This window comes from Rhincodon typus, chromosome 7 (genome assembly GCF_021869965.1).
Source record: "Rhincodon typus isolate 14 chromosome 7, sRhiTyp1.1, whole genome shotgun sequence".
In the NCBI taxonomy this organism is placed as follows: domain Eukaryota; kingdom Metazoa; phylum Chordata; class Chondrichthyes; order Orectolobiformes; family Rhincodontidae; genus Rhincodon; species Rhincodon typus.
Window position 1 is genome coordinate 5,713,513 of NC_063338.1, and position 24,729 is coordinate 5,738,241.

The 24,729-nt window shown below is 41.6% G+C and overlaps 1 protein-coding gene across 1 annotated transcript in view; it reads right to left on the reverse strand.

Annotated features, from left to right (window-relative positions):
* Positions 1–24,729, reverse strand: part of LOC109935679 (nuclear mitotic apparatus protein 1-like) — a 123,670-nt gene that overhangs the window by 65,520 nt on the left and 33,421 nt on the right. The window contains exons 3-4 of the mRNA XM_048598681.1: positions 21,302–21,388; positions 8,992–9,042 (exon numbers count right to left, since the gene is read on the reverse strand). Of these exons, the coding sequence (XP_048454638.1) occupies positions 8,992–9,042; positions 21,302–21,388 (138 nt within the window). The remainder of the gene's footprint in view (positions 1–8,991; positions 9,043–21,301; positions 21,389–24,729) is intronic.

Consider the following 24,729-nt stretch of genomic DNA (forward strand, 5'->3'; position numbering starts at 1 on the left):
ATTCTCTGTCAACTTATGCCCATGATCCTATTTCCCCATGGCTCCTCGTAACCTCCAGGCCAACCTATGCTTCCCAGCCATCCATTATGGCCCTTTGTAGTCCCAGTGGCAATTCATGCAGCTCCCACACTGCACTTAACCTTTTTACCCACAATATTAAACTCATCCAGTATGCACATGGAGATGAAATACAATAAAGTTCCAAGTTTCTATTGATGAATTTACTGTGTTAAAAATACTTCCATTGATAAAAAAAATCCATTCACTACATTGAAATTTCTTCAACTATTTAATTCCTTATAGAGACAAGAATTTATATTCATCACCCTGTATCAAAAGCTTTATAACCACTTTAATCTGTCAAACTGTGAACTGACAGGCACTCCTTTGTGATAATGATCAATTATGCAGTTATCTTATGATAATCATAAGAACAGTATTTAGCCATTTAGCCCCTTGAGCCTGTTCCACCATTCAATGAGCTCATGGCTGATCTGTGGCCTAACTCTATATACCTGCCTTGGCCCATATCCCTTAATACATTTGCTTAATAAAAATGTATCTGTTTCAGATTTAAAATTAACAACTGATACAGCACCCATTGCTGGAAGGGAAGTTTATGGAAGAGAGTTCCAAACATCTGCCATCCTTTCTGTATACAAGTATTTCCCAATATCTCTCCTGCATAGTTTAGCCCTAATTCTCAGACTATGCCCCCTAATTCTATAATCCCCAACCAGTGGAAACAGTCCTGTGGCTTATGTCAACAGAATTACAACAGAATTATTGTCTTTTTCCAAGCAGACTTTTTTTAGAAATATTAAAGGCCAGGAGATAAATGGCTAAGGCTGCTATATAGGCTGCTTGTTTATTCCCAGTCAAATCTGCTTTCAACAATCCCAAAGGGCAGTTAACCTCTCCAAAAAATTCCAGTAAATTTATATCTCCTCCTGACAACTGATTTTCTGTGGCCTGTGCCACACCAGCCTGCCACCACCATTTGCTGTGTCCCATGCCATAATACCGAAATATTGTGTCCATTCAACATTGAGTTGTCTTCTGTTCATACCAGAAGTTTAAATCCACAAGTGGCCATTGCCCCTTGGTGGGCACTGTCCAAAGCAGGTGGGACAACTCTAGTGGAAGGATTCATAGCCATTCATGCATGTACACAAAGCAAGAAATACGCTGGATTTCCCACTCTGCATTCATCCAAGCTAAACAGCAGCTCCTCTTCCTGTGTCCCTGGCTTAATTCACAATAGGGATTTTTTTTTTAACAAAGGAGAGATTGGGAGCACTACCACTGGCATAACTATGGTGCCCTGATCAATGATAATGATGATTCAGACTCAGGGAAAGAGGGGATTGAGGTACCCCTCCCACCTATATCCCCGTTACACCCCCCCCAAGATTGGGACAGGTGTATAAACGTGAGGATGATACACGGGGTTACTCCCCAAACCCCAGCGCGAATGTGCTGCTTGCTACATACGGCCTTCAGTTTCTTCTTCTTTTTTCGACTCTTCTCAGCAACCTGTTTCACACAGAGCAACAAAAAGGTGAGGGAAAGTTTCAGAACACTGGGTTGGAGAGGGGAATGGGTGTTATATCGACATGCAAGGAGAGAAGGAGCATGTCACACTGAACTGCAATGCAAAATCATGCAGCACACACACACACAACTTTGAACAGACTGGCCAATGTCCCAGTACTACCTCATTAATCCAGGAAGGGAAGGCTGATTTATGTAGGCCTCAGAATTGGTGATACTGGGGACACTGGTAAAAGTTTCAAACTTTGGAAATATTACTTAAAGTTCGTAGACAGAGTACACTTAGAATAAAGAGAATGGTATAGGACATGCAGTCCAGAGAACAGATATTCAATTCACACAACATCAATTTAAGATTTCAGTTAGTAAATTTCATTAATGTACTTGGACATAAAAAAAGATGCTTATTTCAAGAAAGATGGCTATGAAGCTTTTAGATTGTCATAAAAACCCAACTGGTGAATTCATGTGATTTTAAGAAAGAAATCTGCCCTCCTTACCCGGTCCAGTATGTAAAGATAAAGTTGCTAATATTCTGACTAGACTAGCTGCTCTCTCATTAGAGAGAAATGACTAGTAGTGGTTTAACCTGAGAGTCACCACGCCTCAGGTGAGGGGAGAGATTGAGAAGAGTCCTTAATGGTAACCTGGTGTGTAGGACAACACAGTCATGTGGTTGGCTGTTCACTTGCTACTGAAAGAGGCTGAGCAAGTCATTCACTTGTATCAAATTGCCTGCAGCAGCAGCTGAAGAAGATGGTCCACCAATATCTTCTCAGTGCAAGAAGGACAGGCAGTAAATAAAGGCCTAGTCAGTCTACAACAATAAGGACTACTTTATCTCTCTTCCCTAAACCAGCACCTATGAGCAATAGCAATTCCAACTGCACGTACCCACAAAAATGGAGGCTTGATAAACAAAATGGAAGGACATGCAGACTTACTCAGGTAGCTTAAACATGCATCAATAAGTCGAGGACAACTCATCCCCATGTCGTGACCCAAACTGTCCCATATTCCCATTGGTGTACTCATTCCACTAGTTTACAGACACCGTCCTTCACCTTCCAACCTCTCCACCTGCAGCTAAAAGACAGTGCCTCTTTCATGGGTGCAGCCAACAGCTAGCTATAACAATTAAGAGGACATTCTTCATTTGCCAGGGTACATGGAGGGTGTTGGGAGGCTAATGAACTGTGGTTGGGATCCAGCCCAATACTCTCTCACATATATTCACACACATCCAATTGTAATAAACACTACACAAACACCAACAATCCTTACACACGACCTTCAAACCTACAACTACTACTGTCTAAAAGGAAAAATAGATACATGGGAACACCATCACTGCCTGCAAGTTCCCCTCCAAGCCGTATATTATCCTGACTTGAAAATATATCACCATTCCTTCACGTCACTGGATCAAAATCCTAGAACTGCCTCCCTAATGGCACTGTGGGTGCATCTATACCAAAATGAACTCCAGCGGTTCAAGGCGGCGGCTCACTACCACCTTTTCAAGGGCAGCTAGGGATGACCAATAAATGCTGGCAGTCCACATGCCTAAAGTGAATAAAAAAAAACACATGCACAATCTCATCTACATATGCAAATTCATGCTTTCTAGGAGAGCAATGGTCAGGAACTAGAAGGGTTGATTTGCCCTCTTCCCACCCAGGGACCTGAGACTGCTATGACCTTAGACCCCTGCCCAGACTGATTCAAAACCCAAGAGAACTGCCCAGGGCCTTGCTTGCTCCATATGGACAATATTTACAGTCTATGGAGGGAAGTCATTACCCTTGGGCTAGGAGCTGCACTGGGTCAGTCCAGTGATAGCTGACTTATTCTGATTTTAATCTTTAGAGCTTCCTGCATCTTACACAAAGCCTCAAGGTTTTTGTTCTCTTTTTTCAAATTTTTAGTTAGCAGACAAACAGAAGGCTGGCACTAATGGAGAGGGTGTGGTACTTGCCAGCTCAAAACAAGGGGCAGTTTGAAAAGTGATGACTGCAGAGGAGCCCAGGCAAGAGGGAGCAGGCTCTCCAGTCTCCATCAATTAGTGGATCGGTTAGACTGCAGCCTCAGTAACTTAGTAATTCAGTAGTAATGTCGTGGTTATAATAGAAGACTGGCCATCCAGGTCCTTGACTAATTCTGCAAAGTAAATGAGGTTAATTTAAATTGAATTCAATTTTAAAAATCTGGAAGAAAATAAAGTTGTTCTAAAATGCCAACAGGTTGTCCCTTAACAAGGTGGTTAACTGCACTCAAACAGGACAAGAAAACCACGACAAAAAATGAGGAGACCCATGCCATCTTCTCAAGGCAACCACGGATGGGCAATAAATATCAGCCTTGTCAGTGATGTCCACATTCTGAGTGAATTGAACAAACTAAGTAGCAGCACAGCAATTAGTCCAGTTAGTGTGAGTCACTCTCTGAGCAGGCATTCGTGTTCATGATCTTACCCCTCCACAGGCACTAATACTCTCGTAACCAGTCTGTCAGGTGGAAGAAGAAAATCAGCTTATTGACGCAGAGGAGAGGATTATAAATGAGATAGGTCTGGTGGCACACTGGTTGCTTTGAATGTAAATAGACTTGTCGTGTTTGAAGAGCAGAGAAATTTGAGAGCGCCATACTTTAAAAGCGTCACCTAAGGATACTCACTATTAAAAATACTAATGACCTACTAGATTTTATAAGAGGTATAAAATATAAAAACCACAAGATAATGATGACCCGTTAAAAAACCTTAATTACAGAGTGCTGTGTTCAGTATTAAGCTTCACACGACATGGAGAACGCTGATGTTTAAGAGAGGGGACATTGTAAATTCACTAGAAAGCTGTCCGATTTGTGGAAATGCATTAATGTCGGTACTCTTTACATCAAAGCATAATGGATTAATGGGGCAATATGATGAAAGTACTTTCAGTTGTGCAAACATGGACTAGGTAGTTAGAAAGAGGCCTTTTTCAATAGCTGACATCAGACAACACAGATGCCAAGGTTAAATGCAAGAGCAAAAACAAGGTTACTGGAAAAGCTCAACAAGTCTGGCAGCATCTGTGAAGGAGAAAACAGAGTTAAAATTTCAGGTCCAGTGACCCTTCCTCAGAACCGGACCTAAAACGTTAACTCTTTTTACCTTCACAGATGCTGCCAGACCTGCTAAGCTTTTCCAGCAACTTTGTTTTTGTTCCTGATTTAAAGCATTCGCAGTTCTTTCAGTTTTTAAATGCAAGAGATTTGGTATGGGGCAGGAGAAACCCCTTCACAAAGTGAGCACTGCAGATGCAGAATTCACACCCTGGATTCCTGGTTGAGGAAGAACCTGTCAACATTCAGGTTTAGATTGGATAGAAGGAAACAGAAAAATGGGTTCAAGTGATGTGGAGGGCAGGGTGTGTTTTTGTGAATGTGACTATTTACTTGCTCAACAAACACAAACTGATTGGATTAGAAGATGAGTTTCCAAGCAGCAACTTATCTACATTTAAAATAAAGTTATGATCAGGCAAATTTAAATCAAACAGCAAAACTTGTTTCTAATAATAAGTACACTATATATATTGTCACGACCCTGGTGGGAATAGAGTGCTCTAAACCTAGCCCCACTATTCCACGAGTTGACACAAATCTGAAATATGAACTACTGAATCCCTAGATGGTTAACATCTGACTGTAACTATGATGTAAGATCAAAGAGACTCACACCAAGTATCAAAGAACAAAAAAGCATTTATTAGAACAAACTTATTCTTCAACAATTGCTAATATGCACATTTAAACCACACCCCCTTTGAATCCAAACACATGCACACAATCATTCACACACTGGATAGACAAGAATATCACATGTTGGAAATATAGGCAAAAAAAAGTCTGTGGATCAGAACTGAGGAGTTATTCTGAAGAAGGGTCACCTGACTCTAAATGTTAACTGTTTTCTCTCCACAGATGTTGCCAAACCTGTAAAGTTTCTCCAGCAATTTCTGTTTTTGTTTCGGATTTCCAGCATTTTGCAGTTCTTGGTTTTACGCAGACAGACGCTGGGTTGCAAACGGATTCCATTAGCAGGACAATGGAAAGCAGCTGTCCATAAGTACAAGAAATGTTCGTATGTCAAGTCTTTAAATTTTAAAACCATAGTAGGAGACTGTGTTCCTAAGTACGATAGTTTGTAAGTTGGATATTCATAAATCAGGGACCCCTGTGAAACAGAGTGACCTCGCTTGCTCGCAGACATTTTGAATGATAGTAGTTGGGGCTCAATCTCTCTCCATTCAGTTCTTGACAAATTGTAATTAAGCCAATCCACAAACTGCCGTGTTCTTCCAGCCTCCTTTTGGTGTACCACAAACTGCTGTTACACAGTTAATTTTTTTCTTGCAAAGACACCTAGTGCCAGTGTAATGAAAGTATCAAAATCCAGCTTCCAGAAGTTATCTGCTCTTGTGTAACCACTAAGTGACCATACACTTCCACTTTTCCTTCACGTTGTAAAGAAAACTGATAATCCAAGTTTTCATCTTCCAGTTTATTTTTCCAAATAAAATATCAGTATCTGAACAGAAAGAGACTTTTCAATGTCCAATACAATACTGGATTACAGTACTGGTAGACACAGGTCTTACTACAAAAAAAAACTGGAGTATGGATCTGTTAAGGATGGGTCTGTCACTGTATAACACAGGTACAGTACTGGTGGGTATTTGTCCATCACTATACAACACAGGTAGAATACAAGTGGGGACAGGTCATTCCCTGTATGACACTGAGGTACAAAACGGTAGTATGGGTCTGTCACTACATAATATTGTGGTACAATACACTGGGGTACAGTACTGTGGGGTCAGGTCTGTCATGGCATAACACTTCATTGTATGGCACTGGGATGCAGCTCTGTTACTCTAACACCTCGATATATTACTCGCGGTGACTGGTCCGTCACTGTGTTACTCAACTAAAGTCACTGTATAGCACATCGGGTGCCATACTAGTGGGCACAGGTCTGTCATTAATCATGGGAGCAATCTGACATAACTAATAGGAACAGGAGTAAACCATTTAACCTCTTAACTCTGCTACCTCATTCACTGAGATCACTGTTGATCTATAATTTAACTCAATATAATTGCCATTGTTCCAGATGTCTGAAAACCTCAGTTAACAAAAATCTAACAATCTGTTTTAAGACTAGCATTTGATCCAATATCGAGTGCCATTTCAGAAGAGAGTTTCAGTGTAGATATGTACCCTATCCTAAACTGCCTAAGAAAAAGTTTTTCTAGTTTTCCTACTGTCCATCTTATGAGCAAAGGCTAAACAGGCTGGGACTGTATTCACTGAGTTTAAAAGAATGAGAGGTGATCTCATTGAAACATACAGAGTTCTTAAGGGGCTTGACAGGTAAATCTGAATGGATGTTTCCCCTCATGGGAGAGTCTAGGCCAGAGGGCACGGTGCAGAGTAAATAGACGCCAATTTAAGACAGAGACGAGGATTTTTGTTTTTCTCCCAGAGGTTTGAGTGTCTTTGGAACTCTTTCCCACAAAGAGCTTAGGAGGCAGGGTCCTTGTGTATATTTAAGGCTGAGATAGAACAGTTGGGAAATCAAGATTTATGGAGAAAACTCAGAAAAGTGGATATGAGGAGTACTGGATCAGCCATGATCCTTTGAATGGTGGAGCAGGTTTGAGAGGCTGAATCGCCTACACCTGTTTCTATTTCTTATGGTCATGTAATCTTATGGTCTTTTACAGCATGCACAATTTTCCAATCTGAAGTAATAACAGGACATCTAAAAATGTTCTTATAAACTTATTAATAGAGAGATGGAAACTATCCATTCCTGGGGATACATCACTTTTTAGTAACGAGAATTCTTGCATTTCTGTTAACTAGCTCAAATTAATTCCGTAAATTTTTGTCTCTGAATCAATCGGTGATTCTTTTAGATTCCCAAGTTACTGACCTCTTGTACTGTAAAAACTGATGACAAATAATTATTCAGCAGGCCCATTCTTCTTAGTGGCCACGCTTTCCACAATGAACGTTTATGTGTTAGATTTTACTGCAGATCTTCATGGACATAATGTAAAATTAGCTGAAGCATACTAACATTTGCGCAGACAATAGAATTGTTACTCCAAGTATGAAGGTTTGATTGAGTCTGAAATTCAGTGAGACTCCATTTCTCCAGGTGTCAGGGTTGGCTTAGGCTGTGGATCCACACTTCATTTACAATGCTTGTTGCTATGAACCAAACTCACATATATGTTCCCGGTGTAACGTGAGCAGAACCCAAGAGTTGTTTTTTTACTGAAGAAGGGTCCTGACCCGAAACGTCAGCTTTTCTGCTCCTCCGATGCTGCCTGGCCTGCTGTGTTCATCCAGCTCCACACCTTGTTATCTCAGACTCCAGCATTGGAAGTTCCTACTATCCCCAAGAGTTGTGACACTGTGCCATCCACAAGCATCCCACACCATGAGCATGATAGTTGCTATCTTCCAGAGAAGCTCAGACATCCACACGCTGAGGAAGTGAGCATAAACTTAAACTGGGCAGGCAGGTAGACAGACAACTCAAGTTTTGGTCCCCAAATTAGATGGCACAACTAACCGCAGAGACCTCAAATCGTGTATCTGACCACACAGACGATGTATCTGACCACCGTCAAGCTACGTATATCTGACCACAAGGACCCCAAATCAAACTGGGTATCTTAATGCACCTACCCCAAAGCACGCTGTCCCCAAAACAAACTGTTTCTTGCCACACAACCCCAAGTCAAACCAGATAAATGACCACACAGATTCAAAATAAACAATGTAAACGGCCGCACAGACCCCAAATCAAACTGTATCCGAACACAGAGACCCAAATAACATCGTGCATCTGACCACACAGATCCCAAATCAAACTGTGCATCTGAGCACTCAGAGCCCAAATCAAAGTGTGACCCTGCTTAAACACAGTCAATAGCTTTCAGTTGGGTGAGCTTTTCTGGGTCCCATCAATAGCATCAATCTGCTTAATATCTACGAAACATCAGAAAGCCAAAACATTCCTCACAAAATATAAATCGGGAGTGATTCCTGTGGTGTTCCAAGGCACCACATTGGTCCCAGACACTCCAATTAAATGATGCATAAATGCTAAAATAGCACAATGAGTATTTGCTCAGCACTTGACATCATAACAGTTGTGAAATTAGAATTGACCATTTGCAGCGAATCTGGTTAAAGGGAGACATGTAAGAAAGTCCTGAGAACATCCCATTCCATCCCCAGTGCCAGAGAAAGCCAGCACTTTCACACAGGCTGACAGAAATCCACAACATTTCCAGACAGGAACTTGCCAGGGAACCAAACAGCAAACCAAGGTCTCCAAAATCATTGTTATAGAATTAAAATGGCACTAACCCGGGCACTACCACGACTCCCCACTGAGGTCCAGTCATCTTCATCAGATACCTGCACAAGAAACAAGAGTTTGAAAAAAATAAATGGTACCTTCTGAGCATCTGGAAATAGAAGGAACAAAGCAGATGAATGAGGGGAGACACACACACACACACACATACAGAGTGGATGAGAGAGAGACAGAGACACACCAAGTGAGAGACATAGAAAGAGAACATGCGAGAGAGAGAATGGTAGGAGGCAGAGAGATACACACACCCACAAGGAGTGAGAGACAAAGGGAGATGTAGACATGGAGAAGACTGCAACACAGAAAAAACGGCGGAAGAGAAAGAGGGACAAAGAAAAGGGGGAGACACAGACAGAAAAGAATAAGCAGCAACATATAAATTATGCGAGCAAACTAGAGCGGAATATAAAAACTGATAGTAAGGACTTCTTTAAATGTATTAGAAGGAAGAAGTCAAAATGAATTGAAGGAGACAGTTATAGGGAACAAGGAAATGGCAGTGAACTTAAACAGATCTTTTGTATCAATCTTTATGGTGAAGACACTTTGAACATCCCATTAATATTAAAGAATATGGGGGAGGAATTAAATACCATCACCATTACTAGAGAACTAGTAATAAATGGAGTAATGGGGCTAAAGACAGATAAATCCTCTGTTCCTGAAGGTTTGCATCCTAGAATACATAGGTTGTAATTTGCCAGAACCCCTTGGAGTCTGGGGAAGATTGGAAAACTGCCAATGTGACACCACTATTCAAAATGAGGGGGAGGCAAAAAGCAGGTATCTACAGGCTGATTAGCCTAACATCTATTGTTGGAAAGATGTAGGAATCAATTATTAAGGAAATAATAGCAGCACATTTGGAAAATCATAATCTAATCCAGCAGAGTCAGCATGGCTTCATGAAAGGGAAATTTAATAGAGTTTTATTTTGAAGAAGTCTCAACCAGAGAGAATAGATGGGAACTGGTAGATATATTGGACTTCCAGAAGGCATTTGATAAGCTGTATCACAAAAGGTTAAGTCATAAGAGCCCATGGTGTTGGAAATAGTATATTGCCATGGACAGCTAATTGACTAATTGGCAGGATAAGAGTTTTTTTTCAGGGGTTCCACAGTGATCAGTGCTGGGTCTGCAACTGTTTACAATATATATTGATGACTTGGAGGAAGGAAACAAATGTACTACAGCCAGATTTTCAGATGACACAAAAATAGTTGTAAATGCAAGTTATGAGAGAGGTATGAATAGTTCATAGTGAGACATTGATAGGTTAAGTAGGTGGACAAAATGTCAGCAAATGCAGTCTAATGTGGAGAGAGCTGAAGCTGTTCATTTTGGAAGTGGGAACAAAAGAACAGAATATTTCAATGGAGAAAATCTGCAGAAAGCTGCAAAATAAAAGGGACTTGGAGGTACTTGTGCAAGAAACACATTAAGCTAGCATGCAGATGTAGTAAATAATCAGGAAGGATAATAGAAAGTTGTCCCTTATTTCAAGGAGGTTGGAGTATAAGTGTAGGAAGTCTTCCTGCAACTGTACAAGGTGCTGGTGACCCATGTCATATGGAGTAATGTGACCCATTTTTGATCCACTTATTTAAGGTCTCATTGGAGACCATTCAGAAAAACTTCATTGGGATGATCCCTGGTATGGAGGTATTATGAACAAAGGTTGAAAAGGGTGGGAATCTACTGCTGCAGAGTTGGGTAGAATACTTGTGGATTGGGAGGCACAAAGTTAGAATTTGATGTTTATAAAATGGTAGGGTGGGTGGAAAGCATTGCATGGTCCCTTTAAAAGATGATGTGATTTTTCTGTGCTTAGACTTAAAATGGATGTTTGTGAGCAGCAGCTTGAAAGTTTGTAAGTAGTCAGAGAGCACCCAAATTGAAATATTTGTATTGAAAGGCCGTACAGTTAGCAGGCCAAGCAGCAGTTTTACTAAGACAACAGGCTTTTGAATTTAGTCAATTTGAACCAGGCACTTAGATACCAAAAGTCAATTAAATTTAAATCTGATTGTTTTGAAAATATAGGACCGATCCTATTGTAGGAAATATTGATATGTCATCAAGGGTATAAAAGAAGAGGGTAGTTGGACAAGGACTCCAGAGCTATCTGCCATCTGTCAGAACTAACGGCCTTCAGCCCTCAACACAGAATTGCTGGCTCTCACAGCCTCTCCTATGTCTTAGAGAAAGTACCATCTAAATAACAATGGTACCAATGGCACAACTAGTTAATATTCCTGACAGAAGAATCGATGGAGAAGTTATTACTGACAAAAGAATTGACAGAAAAGGCACAGAATGTTCTGGGTGACACTGGATGTAATTTTGACAGACTAAATTCTACTTTTTTTATATAAGTGGGACTTGTATTTATAGGAAAAGCAATACCATTCGAGTCTTACTTTATTCGGGAATAGGTAGTAGTTAGAAGGCATGTATTCAGTTTGTTAATCATTTAGTTAATTTGTTCACTGTTAGAGTTAGATAAATAAATTGTTACTGGTTGATTGTTAAAGTGAGTGTCAGGGATTTATTTTGTTTGACCACTAGAAGTTGCTGAAAGGCAGGATACACCACTTTTCACACTCTTTTTACAGGTTATAGGGTTAGGTGCTCCTATTTGGGTGTTTTGGTGTTAGTTCTCAGGGTTGGGGGTCAACCTCCACTTTATAACAGTAATCATTGACATTTAGAAGATTGAGAGGTCATCTCATTGAAACACGTAGGATTCTTAAGCAGCTTGACAGTGTAAGTGCTGAGAAGAGCTTTCTCCTCTGGAAGAGCCTATGATCAGAGGGCACAGTCTCAGAATAATGTGATGCCAATTTAAGACAGAGAGGAAGGAGGAATTTCGTCTCTCAGAGGGTTGAAAGTCTTTGGGACTCCTTGCCACAGAGAGCTGTGGGGGCAGATTTATTTAGTAGGGGAATCAAGGGTTATGGGGAAAATGCAGAAAGTAGACTACAGGAATGTCATCAGCCATGATCTTATTGAATGGCAGAGAAGGGTCGAGGAGCTGAATGGCCTACCCCTCTTCCTGTTTTTTATGGTCTTAGGGGAAGCAATGGCCGAGTGATATTATTGCTAGACTACTAATCCAGAGACCCAGGTAATGTTCAAGGTGGAATTTGAATTCAATTTTTAAAAATATAGAATTAAAAATCTAATGATAACCATGAAGCCACCGTCAATTGTTGGAAAAACCCATCTGGTTCACTAATGTCTGTGTAGAGTTTGTACATTCCTCCCCGTGTCAATGTGGGTTTCCTCTGGGTGCTCTGATTTCTTCCTATGGTCAAAAGATGTGCAGACCATGCTAAATTGCCCATAATATCTAGGGATGTGCAGCCTACGTGGGATAGCTATGAGAAACGCAGGGTTACAGGGACAGGGTAGGGGAGGTTAATCTGGGTAGGATGCTCTTTGGAGAGTCAGTATGGACTCAATGAGCCAAATGGCTTGCTTCCACAATGTAGGGATTCTAAAATTCTAAGAATCTGTTGTCTTTACCTGGTCTGGTCTATACAGCACTCCAGACCCATAGCAAAGTGGTTGACTGTCAACTGCCTTCTAGGCAGTTACAGATGGGCAATAAAATGGTGGTGTAGCTATCAATGCCCCTATTCCTGAATGAGTAACACAAAAAGGAGGGAGGATCCTTGACAGAGGCACTGATGCAGGACCAGGAAGAGAACCACAGCAGGTGAGTCTCAGACCAGGCATAGATAGTTAAGATTCAAATTTGATGAGAACAGTCTCAGGAAATGATGATGTGGTCATACAGTCAAAGGCTGCTGATAGGTTAAGAAGGACAATGAGGAACAGGTTACTGTGTCACAGTCACACAATGTCACAGGAAGTTGACAAGTTGAGAAAGAGCTAGACAAGGCAAGAAACAACAGAACTAAACTTATAAAAGCAGAGAGAGGGAAAAATGGAGAAAGACAGGAGGAGAGAAACAAAAATTAGAGGAGGGAAGAGAGTGACAGACAGAGAGGGAAAGAAAGTGGAGATCAGACAGAGAGAGAGAGAGGTACAAACCGAAGTGTGTCTTCTGAACCTGCGAGAGTATTTCTCACTGTCTTCCTGCAGAGCCAGGAGAAGAAAAATGCAGGAGTTTGTGAACAGTTGTGTACAAGGGTACAGAAACAGTTAGTCAGGAATATTTCACAAACTGAAAACGGCAAAAGGATGATAGCTTTTAAAGGATGCATGCAACCCAAGATGTGAAAGATGTGGGCTGGAAGATTCATCACTCCTTATAGAAGGAAGTCAGAGCTGGAACCTGAAAGCCACATAATTTTCTATATGATGCCATTTTATAACTGAGGTGGATGAGACACTGATGGCACCAGGAGTGGTGGGGATGGGGGTGGGGAGATGTTGGCAGGGGGGCTACAGAGAGAAAGAGAGAGGGAAGAGGGGGAGTGGGGACATGGACACAGGAGCAGCTGAAATAGCTCCGAGGCCTTTGTGAGAGTAATGAGGCAACTCCCAAAAGCCTGACAGCAGGAGAGGACACTTTCATTACTTAATCTCCTTGAAAAGGTGCCAGCAAGAGAATACTTTAACATACAAAAACCATGGTAACTCATGCATAGGCTAGAGCACAGACATAATGGACATCAAGAAATTCCAGATGGTACAGTGATGCCCTTTGTGGTTTTCTATTTTAAACCGCATAACAGAGAATCAGGTTGTAGTTGAGACTAATATCTTGAAGTTTATTTGCAATATTAACTCGTTATATGGCTACAATATCATAGATTTACACAGCTTGTCTGGATTATGGTATTGACATTATACATACATGGCTTCCTGACTGAAGACACTACACTGACTCTAAGACATGGACAGAGAGTGAACACAGATGGGGGGTAGCTATCTTTACTCTGGAAAATCACACTTCGTGATGTAATGTGTCTCTTTCTTAAACGTACAGTCCTGTCTGGTCTGGAATCTATGTTATAATACAACATGAACACAAATATCTGGAAATATAGTGTTTGCAGAGGTACAGGAAGGTACAGTTCTTACTTTGAGGTACAAGGGATGTACAGAATGTACACAGGGACATGGGGTATATTGCATAGGCCTAGGTACAGTGCCTAAACAGAAGTATGTGGAATTAGTATAGTATGTACACAGATACAGTGGGTGTACATAGTTACATGGAATTGTAGTATGTATGTTACAGTGCATAGACTGAAGCATATGAAAGTACAGTGCATGCAGAGGTAACAGTTCATACGCCGAGGTACAGTACATACAGAAGTACATGGAGGTATAGTGCATACACAGAAATACATGGAAGTATATTGTCTATCCAGAGATACAGTGCATATGTATAGGTACATGGAAGTAGTGTATATGCAGAGGTATAATACATACTCATCAATACAGAGTATACAGATATACACACGATGTACAGTGCATACAGAGATACACACGATGGTACACCAAAGTTTAGTGTGAACACAGAGGTACATGTAAGTACAATGTGCACGGACTATGTTACTAGAGGTACAGTGTGTAACCAGAAGTACACCAGAGCTACAGTGCATACAGAGGTATACTGGCATACTGTGCATACACAGAGGCACACAAGGGTACACGGAGGCATAGTGCGTACGCAGTGGTTCAAGAAGATACACGGTGTACATTAATGGTGCATGAAGGTACAGTGCATACATATAAGTACACTGCGTACACTCAGGTATACGGAGATACGTGGAGGTATAGCTCATGGCTGAATTCTGAATTGATCTGTGTTTTGAAGGCCCTGATTCGTCTCTATCAGCCAGACCCTGTCTTCAGGTAGACCCTTCTGAACTTATTCCCAAATTTCAGGACCAGTGAAGGGAAAATATTCAATCCAATGAGGAAACGGAATAGTGATACTACCTCCTGGATAATGAGCGTACCTCGACAACCCAGGCTTCATTTCTCACCAAGGCTCAAAGGAAATCAGATAATAAAGTCCAGTCTACCTCACTGATAATTGATGTATTTTCAGATAGTAGGTCAGTCTGCATGTTATCTGTCATGATCATATCCTGCAGAATCATCGAAGATACTTGGGTAAATTCATTCCTACCAGTCCTTATTGGTATTAGTCTAAGTTATTGATGCCAAATGGAGAAGGACTCCCACATGGACTCTTTGGCAGAAATGGGGTTCAGTCTTGATTAACAGAATAGATTTTTCACAAAGTACTTAATAGCTAGTTACATTACAGAGTTACATGAGGGTCCTTTGTTAAACTGCAAGCTAGACTTTAGAGTAAGTAGAACATGGTTGTAGCTCCTCCCAGGAACAGGAGCCCGCTATATCTTGATGGGTGGAGCTTATCACATGATGTCAGTTAACCCTTTCAGTTACTGTCTTATACAACAATAACCTCAAAGATTACTTCCAAATGGGAGGGGTGGGAAAGTGAGGATTCTACAAATTGTGCAGACATTACCATCCACTGCTCGATGTCTCCAAATTTTGAATCCAGCCCATAATATTTCTAAGAACAGAAAAGGAAGAGTTTAGGAAAGGGGGAGATAGGGGAAGACAAGATTAATTATGAACATGGAGGTACACTGATTATGTTAAAGATCATGCAGTGTTTCAGAACCACAGGCAAAAGTAAGCAGCCTCGTACAACATGTATTACTGAGCTATGTGAGAGACACCAAATAAACACTTGGATGGAGGGGGGTGAATGTTCCTGTGGATTTGGGACCTCTATGCAAGGACTAAATGGGAATCCTCAAGACACCAGTCATTGACTGAAGCACAATATTTGAGGGGGCAGCCTCAAAAGTGATACAGGCTGCCAAAGCTGAAGACTCATTCAAAGGACAGCAGCTCTGCAGCCTTTGCAATAGCACCCCCTCAACATAGCTCCCACCCTTGAAGAGGTAAGCACTGCTGAGGGAGATTGAAGACTCCCAAGCCTGGAAGGTTTAAGCACTGACGGAGCTGTAGAGTGAGCAGCCAGTACCCAGACTGTCCCTTCGAGAGCCAAAACAGAGAAGGGAGCTATGCTGATATGGGGTCCCTCTAACTTCCCACTTCCCTCCTTCAGCCCCAAGAAAATTCAACGCAGAGACACATCCAGAGGCAGTAACATTGACCCATGCAGACAGGCTCCGACAGAAACATGCGCCAACAGAGAGACAAAAGCACATCCAGAGACGGGAGCACACCCAGAGTCAGACATCAACAGAGACACGTTCCCACAGTGATATCCCCACAGAGACAGAAATAGGCACGCACCAAGAGATACCCTCATAGTGACAAGCGCACTCACAGGCCTACTCACTCAGAGGCATTTCCAGAGACTAAGCCAAACACAGTCATGCCCATAAACAGACAGAGATACAACACATCAGAAACAGATATCTTAGAACCATGTACAGTCTCAGACTGAAACTCCCAAAACAGAATTGGGACTTTCAGAAGTACGATCCTTGACCCACACAAACATAGACACTTATACTATTGCCAGCAAAAGCTTGAATGTGCAACTCAACAGTGAACTAGAGGCTGGAAGGTCAGCAGTGAAATCAGAAAACACATTTTCACACAAAAAGTTGCAGATATCTGGAACACAATTTCTCAAATGGCTGAGGCTGCTAGGAGTGAACAAACCTTTGAAATGATAATAAATTTTTGCTCAGTAAGAGAGTGAGGTGAGATTTTGGATTTAAGGCAGGCAAATGGTGTTAAGGTACATTTGCAAATTAGGCTGAATGGCTTTCTCCTGTTCCTCTGTTAGTTTAAAAACAGGTTTGGTCTGTGCCAAGGCTGTGAATCAGTGCCAATGGGACAAGTGGGCAGGGAGAAGATACCAGGCTGCCCATGTTTTTGCTGCTTAGGGAAATCAGAGACCCCCCCCAGCCTGTGGACAATGGCCTAACATACTGGCACAGGCTGGTCTGTGTTGGAAACCAAATCGCAGTGACAGCCTGGAGATGGAAGACAAATCTGGAAAAATAACAAAGAGAACAAAAGAAAACCTGGGTTTAAGCAAACAGTTGGGCAGATTTTCAAATTCGCTGCTGACTGGCCATGCCTCCAAACCAACACCAATATGGGGGAAGGTGCAAATGAAGTCAGTGCATGCAACAAGGATGGATAAAATTAAACCATGAGACAAACATAGCAGCCAACAAGAAGGCTCACCTTTTGAACCTGGTAGATCTGCCGAGCAGATAAAATTGGAAGGAAAATAGCAAAAGAAAGAAGTTAAATAGATTGAATGTGCAGACAGAGTTGCAAGGTTTCAGTTAGAAAGAGCAATTGGACCCATGTGAAGCTTGACATATTTTATTTTGTACATCCTTGCCAACCACAGGATAAATTGGACCCAGTTTTTTGTATTTTGGGACTCTGGCATGTCACCCACAGGGCCAAGGCCCAGATACAGACCAAGATGACATATAGTGAAAAGCCAAACTCCAAACTGAGTGCAAGATGCAAGAGGGCCTTTTTGGACCTGCTCACTCAGATCAGGAGAAATGAGCTCAGACCTGCCTCTCTTTCGATCACATTCAGTATTTAAACAACCGACAGCTAAAACAACTGGAATGAAACTTAGATCACCATGGCATCATACCAGAGGCAATGACAAAACAGGTCAGTAGTTTTGAAGTCGTGGTTCCTGGGGAACTGAGAATAGAGGACAACAAAATACGCAACATCCACTAATTACAGAGCCAATACAGCCAGTTCAGGGGTCATGATCAATGGAACATTTGTTGCGTCAGAGTACAGATGATTCAAAGCTCCTTCAACCCTCTACAAAGCACAGAAATCACACAAAGGAAAGTAGTTATACAGAAGGTCTCTGCAACCTGGAAAATTCACAAAACTTTTCCAGAATACAGTGCAGCCAGCAACAACAGTACTGCTGAGAATGGCATATACATGCCGAGATTGAGGGTAGGTATAGCACACCAGGATGCATTACAGCCTGGCATCAACTGGAATTACAGACGGGCAACTAAGAGAGCAACAACGGGCTGTCTATGGATGTAACCAGTTGTAGTTGGGTGTCTATGGGTATTAACCAGAGGTTCTATGGAAGTTAAATTTGCTTATCTACAACAGTTAAAGATGGATCTCTGCTGGAGTAATGGACAGGCCTCCATCTGGATGATTACCAATCTTTTAAAAATGCGTTTCTGGCATTGGACATAGCTGGCAATACTGGTATATATTATCTGCCACTTGTTGCTGTGCTGTGGCTAATGATTCACTTTCTGAATGGATGACAGCCCATACGGTGAAGCTCCTCCTTCTACGATGCTGCTCAGCATTTGGCCTTAAAGATTATGAATGTGGCCTCAAACTAATTTGCAACCTTTTGAGTATTGGAAATTAAGATGTGCTCTGATGAAAGTGTTTAAAATATTCAAATGAAATGGATTTCATTGGGTTAATATGGGGAAACTAAATCCAGGACATGAGAGCCTTAATTTTAAATTGCACATTCAATGTGAAGTCAGGAAGGAGGTCTTCAACACAAAAGAAAGGTGCAATTTAGAAAACAGGTTGTCAGTGTCAAGGCAGTTGGTGCTTTAAAGGATGAAATTTTTAGTCTTTCGTTAGATAAGAGCGTGAAAGGATACTGAACAAAGGGGTGGGGGAAATGAAGTTGTTGCAAGATCAAAAATAATCTGATTTGATTAGGTCTATAGATTATTAGGTGTAGGAGCAAAAGTAGGCCACTCAGCCCATTAGGACTGCTTTGCCATTCAATAAAATCATGGCTCTGATCCCAAAAACACTTGATTACATCATCAATTAAAAATCTGTCTATCTCAGCCTTGAATATACTTAATGACCCAGCCTCGCCAGCCCTCTGTGGCAAGGAATTATGCACAGTACCCTCAGAAGAGAAATGCCTCCTCATCTCTGTCTTAAATGGACGTTGATCAGTGCATGGAGTATGGGATTTGGGACATTATGTTGCAGCTGTACAGAACATTGGTGAGACCACTTTTAGAATACTGCATTCAATTCTGCCCTCCCTGCTAATAGGGAAGATGTTGTTAAACTTGAAAGGGTTCAGAAAAGATTTACAAGGATGTCACTGGGAATGGAGGATTTGAGCTGTGGGGAGAGGCTGAATAGGCTGGGCATTTTTCCCCTGGAGCGTCGGAGGCTTAATGGTGACCTAATAGAGGTTTATAAAATCATGACGGGCATGGATAGGTTGAATAGTCAAGGTCTTTTTCACAGGATAAGGCAGACTAAAACTAGAAGGCATAGGTTCAAGTTGAAAGGTGGAAAGATTTTAACAACGACCTGAGGGGCAACATTTTCATGCAAGAGGGTGGTGCGTGTATGAAACGAGCTGCCAGAGGTGGTGGAGGACGCAAGTATAATTACATTTAAAAGACATTTGGATTGGTACATGAATAGGAAGGGTCTAGAGGGATATGGTCCAAATGCTGACAAATGGGATTAAATCAGTTTAGGATACCTGGTTGGCGTGATGAGGTGGACCGAAGGGTCTGTTTCTGTGCTGTATGACTCTATAATTGCTTACTCTGAGATTACATCTTCTGGTCCAAGACTCCTGTAAAGGGAAACAATCCCTACAAGTCCCCTAAGAATCTTGTACATTTCAATAATGTCTCCTCTCATTCTTCTAAACTCAGCCTGCTCAACCATTCCTCTACGGAGATCCCTTCTTACTCAGAAATGACCTAGTGAACCTCCTTTGACTGTCTCCAACACCAGTATATCTATCCTTAGAAAGACCAAAATTGTTCACAGTATTCCAGGTATGATAACTAATGCCTTTAATTTGAGCAAGGCTTCCCTACTTTTATATTCCATTGCCTATAAAATAGAGGTCAACAGTTCATTTGCCTTCCCTATTACCCACTGAAATTGGATGCTAGCTATTTGGGATTCTTGCACGAGGATCTCCAGATCCATCTGCAATATGGTATTCTGCAGTTTCTCTTCATTTAATAATATTCAACTGGTAAAGTGCACAAACTCACAATTTCCTATACCATATTCCATCAAGTCCGTGAGCACTCTCTCAACCTATCTGCATCCCCCTGCAGACTCTGTATCTCCTCACTACTTACCTCCTCACTTATCTTTACGCTATCCATAAACTGGTGACAGTGCATTCACTTCTGTTCCCATCTTAATGAGTTGCTTTATCTACAGCATCTTATCGAATGCCACTTGTAAATCCAGACACATCACATCTGTTGGTTCCCCTGATTGCTACCTCCTCAAAAGAATTCTAATAAATTCTGAGGAAGGGTCACCAGACCTGAAACGTTAACTCTGTTTTTTCTTTACAGATACTGCCAGACCTGCTGAGCTTTTCCAGCAACTTCCGTTTTTGTTCCTGATTTACAGCATCCGCAGTTCTTTCAGTTTTTATTCTAACACATTTATTTGACATGCTTTCTCCTTCATGAAGCCAAGCTGACTGTTCTTGATTAGTTTATATAAATGGGCTTGCGGGACCGAACCAGTGACTTCTATTCCAAATAATCTGAGATGGGGAGTTCTCAGGCGATGATGTAAGAATTTCAAATGTATGTTGGATTCACCAGACTTGTTCCCAGGTTGGTGGGATTGTCCTGTCAAGAGACATTGGGAAAACAGGGTGTGTACCGTCTTGAGTTTCAAAGAATGACAGGTGATCTCACTTAAACCTACAGAATACATAGAGTTAGACATGATAGACTGGTGAGGAGTCTAGAACCAGAGAACACTATTTAAAATAAGGCAAATGCTATTTAGGACTGAGATAAGGATAGAATTGTAAAACTCTGGGAATTTTCTACCACAGAGGTGATGGGACTTCAGTCTTTGAGTGTGTTTAAAGCAGAGATTGACAAATTTCTGATTACCAGTGGCATAAAGGGTTATGGGGATAGTTTAGTTAAAAGGCATTGAAGTGTTTGATAAGCCATATTCATATTAAGTGGCAGAACAGCCTCAACAGTCTGAATGGCCTACGCTTGTTCCTATGTTGCTATACCCAAGACAAAACAGTTGGTGGTTGGGAAGAAACCTGCAGGTGATTCTGTTACAGAGTATGGCAGTCACTCCTTTCTACACTGGATCATCTGGTGAATCCATCCAGAGGATTCAGCCTCCTCAGTCAAAAAGAAGCAGAAGTCCCCAACCTTACACTCTTGCCTCAGCTCTGACCACTGCAATCTCAGCAATGGTCAGTTAATAACAGAGCAGCAATGGGGATAATACCAAACACTGCCAACATGTGCCCAATTCTCCAACTCACCTCTTTCTGCTGTCTCTCTAGCTCTTTCATTCGGATCTCTCTTGCCTCGGCCCGTGCAGCCCGTTTCGCTGCCAATCTGGCCTCAGCCTGTCAAAGAAAAAAGGAAAATCATGAGAAAATCTCCCTACCTGTACTGTACCCAGTATTTTACAGTGATAGACCTATATCAATCAGTACTGTAGCCCATTATTATACAATGACAGACCTGTTCCTAACAATACAGTATCCCAGTGTTATTCAATGACAGATCTGTCCCGACCAGCACAGCCATGTTTCTTACATTACAACAGATTTTGCATGTGTTGAGGCTATGAAAGATGCTAAATAAATGCTAGCTCATTCCTGATTAACTTTCCTTTCTTGTTGAATACACTACATTTCTACTCCTCAACAACTGGGCAGCCTTTTACAAAGAAACATCACTGCCCTGGAGAGCCCTGGAATAGCCCGTGGGTCGTGCCACCGTGAATGGCTGTTGGAAAAATCACACACAATGCACAGTAACTTGTGGAGGTTGCAGGGATCAGAACTGCAGGCTGGAGAGCCAAAGAACCTCTCTGCGGGAAAGGCCACCTCTTGTGCCACTCAGTCACTCAATAGACCGATAAGGAATGTTAAACTGGGATCAAGGAACCCAGGACTGGGTCCATACCCGTGTGTCATATGATGATACACATATCCCAACAATTACTGTACTGTGTTATACAGTGAGAAGCCTGTTCCACCAGAACTGTAACCCAGTATTATACAATAACAGACCTGTCTCCAACAGTATTGTAACCATTTTACACAATGATAAACATGTCCGCAACAGTACTGCACCCATGTTTTATAGTAACAGACCTATCCCCAACAATGCTGTATCCCAGTGTTATACAGTGACAGATCTGTCCCCACCAGTACAGATCCCCAGTGTTCTAGTATCTGACTTGTCTCCACCAGCACAGCCATGCTTTTGCAACAGATTTTGAATGGGTTGAGGCTATGAAACATGCTAAATAAATGATCGCTCATTCCTGCTTAACTTTGCATTCCTGTTGTGCACACCACATCTCTACTTCTCAACATGTTTGCACGGTCTCTCCATGTCTGTGAGTGTTTCCTCCGGGTGCTCCGATTTCCTCCCATCATCCAAAGATGTGCAGGTTAGGGTGGATTGGCCATGCTAAGTTGCCCATTGTGTCCAGGGACGTGCCAGCTAGGTGAATTAGCCATGGGAAACACTGATAGGGTGGGCCTGGGCGGGACGCACTTCAGAGGGTCAGTATGGACTCGATGGGCCAAATGGCCTTCTTGTATGCTGCAGGGATTCTATGATTCTAACTGGGGAGCCCATTGTGACAACTCTGGGAGACTAAAGCAGCATTCCTATACTGGGCTATAGCCATTTGGAACAATAACTAATTGAAAGCATTGTCACTTTTGATATCAGCTGTCAATTTAGTCATTAACAACACCCCATCACCGTACAAATACAACTGCTGTTTCAGATGAACAAGTAACTTGGAGTCATAGAGTCATACAGCATGGAAACAGACACTTCGGTCCAACTCCTCTATGCTGACCAGACATCCCAATCTGATCTAGTCCCATTCGCTAGCATTTTCCCCACAACCTCCTAAATCCTTCCAATTCATATATCCATCCAGATGCCTTTTAAAATATAATAGTTCCGCCTCCACTACTTCCTCTGGAAGTTTGTTCCATACATGCATCACCCTCTGCATGAAAAAGTTACCCCTCAGGTACTTTTTCAATTTTTCCCCTCACCTTAAACCTGTGCCATCTAGTTTTGGACTCCTCCACCCTTGGAAAAAGACCTTGGCTAGTCACCATATCCATGCCCCTCATTACTTTATAAAACTCTATAAAGGTCATCTACAGAGTAACTGAGAAATAATACTCCCTTTTTGGTTGTTGTGTCCTCTCCTCCTCCCTATTTCAATCGGGGGCAGAATGCTAAAGCCTACAAAGCTCTCCAGACTATTGACACAAGACAGGTGAGATCCCAGGCTGAAATGTTGCTCAACGGATTGTATTTTATTTGGTTCTTAATTTAATGAGGAGGTCTATCACTGAAACACAATGCTGCAGATTTGGCTTTTCAATTTTGGAATAAAATTACAACGAGATTCATTCATGCCAACATAATACAAAATTTCACATTTTGTCCAAGGCATGGGAAAATCCAAATTAGCCCTTACTTTCAGTTCGCTAGATGCTGCTTGGCCCTGTCCTGAATTGTAGCCTAGATAAGTCACTTTTGCTTTGGCAAATTCACTTTTAGTCTGATTTATAATCAGACTGGCTTTTTGTAGTCAGTCAAGCAGTTCTGTCAAGTAGTGTAAATGTTCTTCCCAGATTCAGCTAAAAACCATCAAATTGTTGCTGTAAACGACACAATAACGTAGTCCTTCAAATAAGTTCATTGGTTATTGTTGGTAGCTGTGGCAATAAAAGACCGATTCTTGCTTTTCTACTCCATGCCTCTACTTTTTAACAGCTGTCTCAACATATCCACCTTCACAAAGGCATTTAGGGATGGGCAACAAATGCAGGCCTTGCCAGTGACACCCGCATCCTGCGAAAAAAGTTTTAAAAGAGTCCTACTACCTTGAATATTTTGTAGCTCAGCTCTCTCTATTCCTAAAGCCCTTTCAAATTGTGACATTTAACATAAATCACTTCTCCTCATTCCTTCTTGGTAATTACTTTGCACTACGTTTTAACTTAATCTGCCACACGTCCACTTATTTCACCTGCCTTTCTCTGCCTTGCTGGTGTGTTAGTCAGTTTGTCACTATTCACTGTATTTCAAATTTCATATCATCTGCACACCATAGGATTCTGTCCCATGTACCATTGGACAAGTCATTAATATCTGTTAATGAGATAAATTGTGCTCATGCCAACTAATGGGAGAACACCACTGGTTTCTCCTCACCAACCAGAAAAACAGCTGGTCACCACTATGCTCTGCTTTCTGTCCATTTTCCATGCTACCACTCTAATTCCATGGACTTCAGATTTGTTCAGAAGTTTATAATGTGGAACTTTGTTAAATGCCTTTTGAAAATCCTTACATGCACATTGACTGCATTGCCCTCTCATCAAAGAATGCAATCAAGTCAGTCAATCACAAAACAAATCTGTGCTGACCTTCCTTTCCCAATACACACTTCTCCAAACACAAATGAATTTTGCCTTGGGATTATTGTCTGTAGACAATGCTCTTTTACTGATGTTAGGCTGTTTGGCATATAGTTGTCTGTCCCTGTTTATGAGCAAACCACATGCATCTCCAGCAGGACTGGCTCACTTTCCTATTTCAAGTGCTGCCAGCTTTTTAAGTACCTCTATTTATTTTTATCCAAACAAATATTCCTACCTGAGATAACAAGGTGTAGAGCTGGATGAACACAGCAGGC